At 40.8% G+C, this 10620-nt stretch overlaps 1 protein-coding gene across 1 annotated transcript; it reads left to right on the top strand.

The window, feature by feature from the left end:
* Positions 1-411: 411 nt before the first annotated feature.
* AMIGO2 (adhesion molecule with Ig like domain 2) lies at positions 412-4551 on the top strand. The gene is made up of 2 exons (XM_040343912.1): positions 412-741; positions 974-4551. Exon 2 carries the CDS (start codon positions 1085-1087, stop codon positions 2645-2647), a length of 1563 nt encoding a protein of 520 aa, XP_040199846.1. The 5' UTR covers positions 412-741; positions 974-1084; the 3' UTR covers positions 2648-4551.
* Positions 4552-10620: the final 6069 nt, after the last annotated feature.

Below are 10620 nucleotides of genomic sequence, written 5' to 3'. Positions count from 1 at the left end.
ATCTGGTATGTGCTGTTGCTATGTAGTCAGAGATTTTCAGAATCTCTTGATACGGTTACCACGTGACAAAAAAAAAAAAAAGTATTTTTTTTTCTAAGCCTTTATGACACCATCTAATGCTTCTTTAAATATTGCAAATGTTTTCCCCTTCAGGTGGGTAGCTGTAAGAAGAAGCTGTGATTGGTGATAATGGAAATGCCTCTTCTTATCGTGCAATAGCAGTAAGGCTCTTCACGCTTGGCAGGACTGAAGTCTGAACAATACATCCCTTGGGTAACTGAAATGGAATTTGCTCACAATATGCAAACATTTTAAGTGAACAGAATGAAAGGAGAGAGTGGGATACATACAACATCATAGGTTTTCCTGGCGAGGGAAGAGGAAGGGGGGGGGATGGGATGGGATACAGTGCCTGTAGACATAGGCAGCAGCATCTGTGCTGTCTGTGCTCTCATCAGTGAGCTTTGTATATTTCTCTAGGCTGGCTGCAGCCAATCACAGTGCACAGGTGAACAGAGGCTGGGCAGGCTCCGCTCACAAATACACTTCTCTTGAAGGCAAGCAGCCTTGATCAGACAGGATAATACAAAGCACAGCTCGCAAACCTGTTCCTCTTCTGCCTGTGAAACTTCCCTGCTGTCAGAATACACAGTGGCAATGAAGGAAGACAAAGAAAGGTCAGAAAAGAGGACTTATTTGTCCACATGCAAGCATCAGCTAGCGAATGTTATGAAATAACAGGTACCTAACATTTCCAATGTATTAATTTTTTCTACTTAATATTGCAAATGTGTGTTTGATTTAAATATTTGCTTCATTTCAAACTTTCCTGCATGTGTGCTGTGTTGCATGTACTTCTGATCGTGATTATGATTTCATGGAGTTATAGTTCATAATTTAGTATGTGATTTCTTGAAGTTTACATTGCATTGACTAAACTCATTTTTTTTTTTTTTTTTTTTTACGTGGCCAGGTGAATGTAGTCGCAAGGAAAACAATTGTGGCAAGATGTTCCTTTAAGATACCTCCAGAATTGAGTGCATGTTTTGCGAGCATCACCTGGTACCTTCTGAAAAACAAAGCCATGATGTTTTTCTTTTGTCCTTTTTTGTCTATGGAATTTGGGAACATCCACATAAAATGGAAAAGCATCACTTATGTGTTTTTGCTGTGCATTATCAGCAATGTTGGTGGTGCACCTCCTGGGGTGTGTCCTCAAGGTTGCATCTGTGCCAGTGATATTGCAAGCTGCACTAACAAGAGCTTGTCTACAGTGCCCAGGACAGTCTTTAAATTTGTTCGAAGGTTGGATTTAAGCTACAACAAAATAAGTTTTCTGGATCCGGACTGGTTTCCCGTATTGTTTGAGAAATTGCACGCTTTGATATTAAATCATAACATTATTAACAGCATCTCTAGTGGTAGTTTTTCCACCATTCCGAATTTGAGGCATCTTGATTTATCCTCCAATCATCTGAGGACGCTGAGTAATCCAGTTTTTCAAGAACTTAAAATGCTAGAAGTTCTCCTGCTTTACAACAATCAGTTGACCCATATGGATTCTGGGGCTTTTGGAGGTCTCCACAAGTTGCAGAAATTGTATCTGAGCTACAATGCACTAACACATTTCCCACTGGACTTGTATTCTGGAAGAAGTAAACTCGCAGAACTTGTATTGTTGGACATATCCCATAATAACTTGCAATCTGTGCCTGTTCAGCAAATAAGCTTAATCTCAGCAAGGCAACTTAGTGGCATTTACCTTCATGAAAACCCTTTTTTATGTGACTGCCATCTAAACACAATGCTAAACTTTTGGCATCATAGACAGTTTAGTCCAGTTGTGGATTTTAAAACCTATTATGTCTGTACTTTATTGTCTGAGCCTAAAAAAATTCCTCTTATACAAGACAGTTTTCTCAATTGTTCTGAAAGTACTGTAAATGGGTCATATCATGCATTTGGTGTGCTGTATGAGGCTCAGGTTGGAGAAAGATTGGTGATACATTGTGACAGCAAGATTATTGATACCAACACTCAATTTATGTGGATAAGCCCTGAAAACAGACTATTAGAACCAGAAACCATAGTTGAGCATTTCCGAGTGTTTTACAATGGGAGTCTTGAAATTGAAGATGCCCAAATTGCAGATTCTGGAATTTATTCATGCATCGCAATAAACAAAGTAAAACAGATTAATGAAACCATAGATATTAGAATAACAGTAGGCAATTTTACAAGTCACAAGTCTCATTCACATGAGGCATTCAACACTGCCTTTACTACCCTAGCTGCTTGTGTAGTCAGTATAGTTTTGGTCCTTCTCTATCTTTATCTCACACCCTGCCGATGCTGCTGTAGATCAAAGAAACAAAAAAGAAAGCAAAACCAAAGCAGTGCCCACTCCTCTGTCATAAGTGGCACACCGTCCCATGAGCCCCATGCTGAAAGGAAGTCCAGCACTGGAAAACGGGTTGTATTTTTGGAGCCTGTCAAGGAGACAGAGAAAGGCCAAAATGGAAAAGTCAGACTGATTAACAATGAACATCTTACAGCAGAGAGCATCTTAAAGAACAGCAGATCAAAGTCTGACTCAGATTCTATGAACTCTGTCTTTTCAGATGCCCCTTTCATTCCTAAGGTATAATACCTGGCTTACTTAACCTGTTCACCTAGGCAGTCAGTCTGCACCTTTGGCATAAAAAGCAACAGTGACTCTTAACACGTACAGCTTGTGTAAACCAATGCCTTTGTAAATCAAAAATTTAATAAGGGGAAATGAATGTACTTCTCTAGCTACAAGCACATACAGAAACCCAAATTCAGGAATTAACTTTAAATGGTTATTTATATTGTATGCCTGTCTTTGTTTACTAGGGATTCTTCTGTTTTAGGAAGACCAGTTTGTATTTTTTAGCTCTGGGAATAGTTGTACGTTTACAGGACTTGTGTTCATGACAGTCATCCTCTGCCCCATTATCAAATGAAGGCAGTCTTGTGCATTATTAAAATATATCTCAGCAATGCAGGAGTAGGGATTAATGTAGCAAAGTAATATATCATAGAAAACAAATCCCAGTGGACGCCTATATTTTTGAAGGATCAGTCTGTCAAAATATTAAAGGGAGATTAACTTCCATTCATACGTAGAATCAACTTAATTTTAACTTCATTAACTACATTTATTTTATACAGGCACATGTTCACAAAGTGAAATGAAATGCCTTTGAGGCTTTATAAGGCAATGCTAACAGTAATAAAGTGCAGGAGCTCCCGGCAACCACATTTCACCTCTCAAGAACACTCACTGAAAGATTACAGCTCAATAGTTGTTATGGGTAACTACACACTACACATTGCTCTATGCCTTAATGTATTCAGTAAACCTGTTTATCTTTTGTTAAAGTCATTCGAGTTGGTAAGGATATTTTTTTTTTCTCTATTAAGATCTAGATATATTTACAAAGGTCTTTGCTGTGCAAAGAGATTAAAGCAAGTTAAATGTTATTATTGGCACACTTCTTGTCAATAATTGCTAGTATACAGTAGATGGCTAATTTAATAGGCAAGAATCAAGACAAAGTATCATTTATAGTCATTTTAAAAATGTTTATGCTGATTTATTTTATTTTTTTGCAATGAAACCGTAATTATTGTAAATCTTGTTTCATGTTATTTTTTTTACATTGTTTGATATGTCGGATCCTAGTCATACCTGGTTGTTTCCAGGTATGTTTGCACTGATTTAACAGGTTAACCAAAATACATTGGTAGCTAGATCTGTAAATGGGTAAACCTAAAATAAAAATTAACTATTTAAATGGGGTGATCCATATATATCTATAACACTTGGTTAGAGCTCAGTGTTTGGTAGAGGATTAGTATCTTCCTTCAGTACATTCAGTATATTTATTACCTATAGGATAGGTTTACTAAGTTTCAGTGATATACTGAGCTAGCAACAAATGTGATAGCCATAATTGCTTACATACATACATTTTAGATATAGCATTGTTCGGGAGGCATATAGTATATGAAGGATAGTGTGTTTCCCCATTACAAAATGTTCTAATAATATTATATGTATTTCTAAACATCATACATGCATTTTTCATATTTCATTTTAAAAGACCTTTGCATATATTTATATGTCTTTTTTTTTGCCTCATTCCTAGTCATTAAAGTATGTAAGATTCAGCATGATCACATCACAGTGATAAACACAGCACAAATCTGGCTAGTGTTGAAGTAGAAAGCCAAGAGATATGTCAATAGTCTGTTCTGTTCAAAACATGTTCGTACATTTAAATTCTAGTTCATTTTTTATATAATTTCAATACGCATTATTTTGCTGTGGTTATGACTCTACATTAACTTCAGCTGTAGGATCATTCTTATTCATTTATTTATTTTTCCGTGTATGCTGCCTCAGTTGTTTGCATTAAACCATGACTTAAACAACAGCAAAAAGTTTAGCATGTCTGTTTAGTTTGGTGCCATGAATGTAATGAATTTTTAATCAGTTCAGTACAATAAAAAATAATCTCTGTATGCTTTGTTTTCTCCCATATTCCTGTTTAAATTATAACCAATACAGATATTATTATCGTTTTTTTGTAGACCAATGACCATATAGAGTGACAAAGCGTATCTATAACTATAGTTCAGTTTATTATATAAATTGCACATGCCAGTTTCCTGTCTCTTGTACAGTACAGTTGGTGTTTGTACATTCTGTGCCTTTATTCTTATCTTGTTAAGCCCTGCTGTAGAGAGAGCTTGAGCACTAGGTAATATGATATGGTCTACGCCCTACTTAGTGTATCAGATTGAAAATTGAGAGCAGAGCACTGCCAGCACACTGTACACTATGAGCTAGAAATAAGCTCTGAGATTTGGATAAATCATAAAAAAAGTAAAAATATATAGCAATCAAGCAATAATACATATAAACAGTTCTGTCCTATTCAGTATCAGAAGCCTAAACCTTCATATTTATGTTATACTGTTTTTATATGAATATACAGTCTTGTATTTTAGTGGATGTTTACGCACAACTCCATAAATTGTCTTCCATATACATGTAAAACACACAGGCTTGCATATATATTTGGGAAGAGAGGCTCTTTTTTTTTTCAGTAGATTTTATTCATATAAACAGTAATAAAACCATTACAGATATGGAAGCTCTGACCAAAGGCCATGAGACTGGATAAGATCCTGGCCACCTGCTTCACTGCTGTAGATTTTTGAATGTCCTCACATGTTATGAGATTTCCAGTGACCCATGAGCAGCAAGGCTCATGAGAGGTCCTTTTACACAGCAACATGTACTGTAAGGCCTCGTACACACGATAGGTTAACCAGAGGACAGAGGTCTGATAAGCCGGTTTCATCGGTCAAAACTGATCGTGTGTGGGCCCCATAGGTTATTTAACCATCGGTTAAAAAAAAGCCAACTTGCTTTAAATTTAACCGATGGATTCCTAACCGATGGGAAAAAAATGATTGTTAGTAGGCACAACCATCGGTTAAAAATCCATACATGCTCAGAATCAAGTCGACGCATGCTTGGAAGCATTGAACTTTTTTTCAGCACGCCGTTGTGTTTTACGTCACCGCGTTCTGACACGATCGTTTTTTTAACCGATGGAGTGTAGGCGCGACGGACCATCAGTCAGCTTCATCGGTTAACCGATGACAACGGTCCATCTGTCCGTTCTCATCGGATGGACTGATCGTGTGTACGAGGCTTAAAAGGATACTGATAACATTTATAGTGATAGGATAATCGGAACAATGTGATGTCATCACTGTATGCCAGAGTTTCTCAACCTTTTTTTAGTCAAGGCACCCCTTAAAAATGATGGACAATCGAGGCAACCTTTAAAAGTTATGGACATTCTTGAGGCACTACATTCTAAAATGTAAAATCTATTCCAATAGTTTTACATAATGCAGAAACATCCATACAAGTAGGACACCCAACGTTAGAGGGGATTTATCCTTCCAAAACAAATACACGTTTGCAAACTGGTTCTGATTAGTATTCCAATGTTTCTCTTCTCCCTCAGTTTTTCTCCATCATTTAGCTAATGTGACTCCAATGCTGATAGAGAGGGGCAGGAGAGGGGGATACAAGAAAACTGTGCAGGTCACTGACATCCTCCATATCAACTCATGATATACAAACAGAAAGGTGCAGCGCTCTAAACAGGGGGATACCAACAAGCAGGGCAGAGTCCACAGGTGGGTGCTTAGGCTGCGGTGTCCTCCAGACAACACCCAAATAGGTAGACAATGTAGAAAAATAGCCGGAAACTCCAATCCATAAGAATATTTTATTGGCACATGTAGGAAAACAAAAAAGCAACTGATGATACCATTGGTCAGCTAGAAGTTTGTAATAATGCACAATTAAAACCTGTGGCTTTGTGTAACTAAAAGGCCGGCTTAATCCACATGCAGGTTTGTATATCATTTTTGTAAAATTTTTAGGCATTTTACCAAGGCACCCCTGAAGAAACCTCAAGGAACCCTGGTTGAAAAGGGCAGCTGTATTCCCAGGATGATTTGATTATCCTATGCCTTTGATACCCGGCCACTGTATCTGAGCCTTGTAAGAAGCAGTAGGACTATGAATTTTTACCTCTTGGATGGATAGTTTTTTAATGAAGAACATGTCAACAACACTTTTCAACAACCATTTTAGCTGTCCTGAGCAAAAAAAAGCTAACATCACCTGACCAACCAGCCAATTCTCATTTCATTGTGCTGCTCATCATAGGATAAGTGAGGGATAACAACAGCAACCTACAGCCTGTGATTGTGGGTAACCAAACCATTTTCTAGACACCACTCCAGAGGCCATATTTACCATATAAGCTTTCTTACGTGTCCTGTAGAAATGCCCTTATTGTAGAATCTACAAAGCAAATGGCAAACCCAGAAATAAATTGAATACTGTTCTATGGCCTTACTACAGAATTACTAGTATCAGGGACCTTGAGAGAACACCTTATACTGCTTACACAGAGAGTCACTGACATGTTCCTAGCATGGGGAGCCTGATGAGACAATAATGGCCTCTCTTACACCGCCATCCTAGGGCCCCTAATAGAGTGGACAATAGGAGCAACATCAAAGAAGTAATACAAGTGCCTCACTGGTCTGTTGGATGCTGGTACAGGTGAATAGGAGTCATTGGTCCATGATGTGTGATCTTCCCCTGTAGGATGACAGGCAAGAGGCTGGTTATTGAAGAAGCAGATTTAATGGACAAATACAGGTTTAGCAGGTTGGTGAGCAGTCAGGTACATAGAAAGTGGGGATTTTGGCAGGTATGTAGAAGAGATGCAGGAACTCAGATCTGGTTCAAGGTTGGGCAGGGCGGGCCAGCAGCAGGTGAGCAGATTAGGTACAGGATTGGTAGCAGTTGCGAAGTCAGATTCTAAGCCATGTTCGCTATCAGATTAGCAGATCTAGAGCAAGGTAAGCAGGTGTAAGCATGGTTATGGTGCAAACCAAGGTTGGTACAAGTAGATAGCAGACTATCCAGTTTAACTACCTGCCACTTGCCCTATTATAATAATGTGGCAGGGTGTGAGCACTACTATCCTAGGTGGATGTCATATGACATCCTCCCACTTTGCGTGCCTAGTGCGCACTTTAGGGGGGATGCAGTGATGCAATCTGTGACTCACTGTTTCCACCGGATACAGCAAAACACAGATCTTTGCATCGGGCCAGTCCTGGTATCATGTGACCTCTGTGACCACTCACAATGATCGCATGTCAGTTATACACACTGGGCCAGATTCAGATAGATCAGCGGATCTTTAGATCCGCGTAATCTATCTGATTTAAGATCCGCCGCCGCAAGTTTTAGTGGCAAGTGGGTAATTCACTAAACACTTACCTCCAAACTTGCGGTGGCGTATCTTAAATCCCCCGGCGGAATTCAAATTCCGCGACTAGGAGGAGTGTAGCATTTAAATCAGGCACGTCCCCGCGCTGATTTAACTGTGCATGCGCCGTCCGCAAATTTTCCTGGCGTGCATTGCTCCCAATGACGTCGCTAGGACGTCATTGGTTTCGGCGTGAGCGTAACTTGTGACGAGCGGTTTTGTGAATCGACGTACGCAAACTACGTAAAAAAAAAAAATTGACGCGGGAACGACGGCCATACTTAACATTGGCTGCGCCTCATAGAAGCAGGGGTAAGTATATGCCGGGAAAACGCTTACGTAAACGACGTAAAGTGACAGCGTCGGGCCCGCGTACGTTCGTGAATTGGCGTATCTCGCTGATTTACATATCGTCGCCGTGAATCAGCGAGAACGCCCCCAGTGGCCATTTTAAAATTGCAGTTAAGATCCGACGGTGTAACACCTGTCGGATCTTAGGCATATCTATGCGTAACTGATTCTATGAATCAGTCGCATAGATTCGACCGGCCTAACTCTGAGATACAACGGTGTATCAGGAGATACACCGTCGTATCTCTCTCTGAATCTGGCCCAATGGCTTTCATTCCAAGTTATTCATAGTGATCTCAGGATACAGGGACAATTACAGCAGACTTGTACCATTTGATAGCTGTGGCCAATCACAGCTATCACAATTGTACACAATGGCAAATGAATGGATGCCATTCTTAAAAATGACTGTTAATAAAATGATTATCACTGCAATAAGAAATGCTAAACACCTCCCCAGAGCAATACAGTTTCACTATGGTGGCATTGCACTGGTCCGGTCACAATATGTAAAAAAAAAATGTACAAACAGAGGAAAAAATGAAAAAAAATTGAAAGACAATTCTTAAAAAATTATACATATATAAATATATATATATATTATATATATATATATATATATATATATATATATATATATATATATATATATATATATTGTGATGAGGGGGACTCTGTGCTACGTAAAAGGTTGCTGGTTTACGCCAGATTTTGGAGAGAAAGACACATTAATTGCACAGCTGTGTCTTGGGCTTTTTAGTTCTGACCTGACATGGCTCAGAGCCCCACCCCACAGACAGGAAGTCTGTTCCTGGGAGTCAGGTGAACTCCCATCTCTCTGAGAGGAGTCAGATACGCTGCATGGGTGCAGCTAGAGTATGCATGTCTGCAGGAGGCAGATGTCATTGGTGATTGAGCAGCAAGGCACTGGCCAGGAGTAAGCGAGGAGTGAGCTTATCTCTAGGAAACCCTGTTTGTTCTGAGGAACAGAACTTAGGCCTAGGCTACAGGCCTGAAACAGCTGGATGGCAAGAATGAAAGCCAGGAGGCTAAACTGTTGAGTATGGAAGATACAGTAATGGTGGAACCCCCTGCGAGGGCTACTGATGTATTTGTGAACTTTTTGTGCTTTTAAATAAAAGTTGGCTACCAGGCCCTTAACTAGTTCCCGACCTGCCGCCGCAGTTCTACAGCGGCAGGTCGGCTCTCCTGGGCGAGAGTCCGTAGCTCTATGTCGGGCGCGGACCAGTTTCAGCAGACATGTTCGGTCGTGTGTACGGCCGACCGGACAAGTTTCCAGCGGACATTTGTCCAGCCGACCATTTTCAAGCAGACAAATGTTTCTTAGCATGCTAAGAAACATGTCCGCTGGAAGCCTAACTGTCGGACATGTTCGGTCGTCTGTACAGACTCACCGTACATGTCCGCTCGGCCGCCATCCCTCGCATGCGTCAAAGTTATTCGACGCATGCGTGGAAGCATTGACCTTCCAGGGCCGCACACGTCGTGTACGCGCGGATTTCTGTCTGATGGTGTGTACAACCATCAGACAGAAATCTCCGGACGGACATGTCCGCTGAAAACGGTCCGGCGGACCGATTTCAGCGGACAGTCCGTCCGTGTGTACGAGGCCTAAGTTGCACAACAGCACACTGACACCAGGTCACGTAGGCACACAAATCACCCCCCGATTACCCCCCAAATTAACCCCTTCACTGCCTGTCACTGTGTCACCCAGTACAGCGATCAGATTTTTTTTTGATCGCTGTACTAGTGTCTAAAATAATTGTTAGGGTAATTAGTCTTAGGCCCTAATAAGTCTAGGGACCCCCCCTAACCCCCCCCCCCAATAAAGGTTTAACCCCTTGATCACCCCCTGTCACCAGTGACCACAGTATATGTGTCACTGGTGACGCAGTTTAGCTCATTTATTTTTTATAGCGTCAAGTTACCCGTCGTATTTTTCCCAATAAAGGTATAACCCCCTGATCGCCCGGCGGGTGATCAAAGTTTGGTTTTAGCACCAGATAGGGTCTGCGTCACCCCAGGCAGCGTCAGATTAGTGCCAGTAGCGCTAACACCCATGCACGCACCATACGCCTCCCTTAGTGATATAGTATCTGAACAGATCGATACCTGATCTGATCAGATCTATACTAGTGTCCCCTGCAGTTTAGGGTTCCCAAAAACGCATTGTTAGCGGGATCAGCCCAGATTCCTGCTAGCACCTGCGTTTAGCCCCTTCGCCCAGCCCAGCCCACCCAAGTGCAGTATCGATCGATCGATCACTGTCAAAAAACACAAAAACACATAACTGCAGCATTCGCAGAGTCAGGCCTGATCTCTGCGATCGCTAACAGTT

This window comes from Rana temporaria, chromosome 3 (assembly GCF_905171775.1).
Source record: "Rana temporaria chromosome 3, aRanTem1.1, whole genome shotgun sequence".
Lineage (NCBI taxonomy): Eukaryota > Metazoa > Chordata > Amphibia > Anura > Ranidae > Rana > Rana temporaria.
The sequence above is the reverse complement of the archived record's forward strand: the minus strand, read 5'-3'. Positions and strand labels throughout refer to the sequence as shown.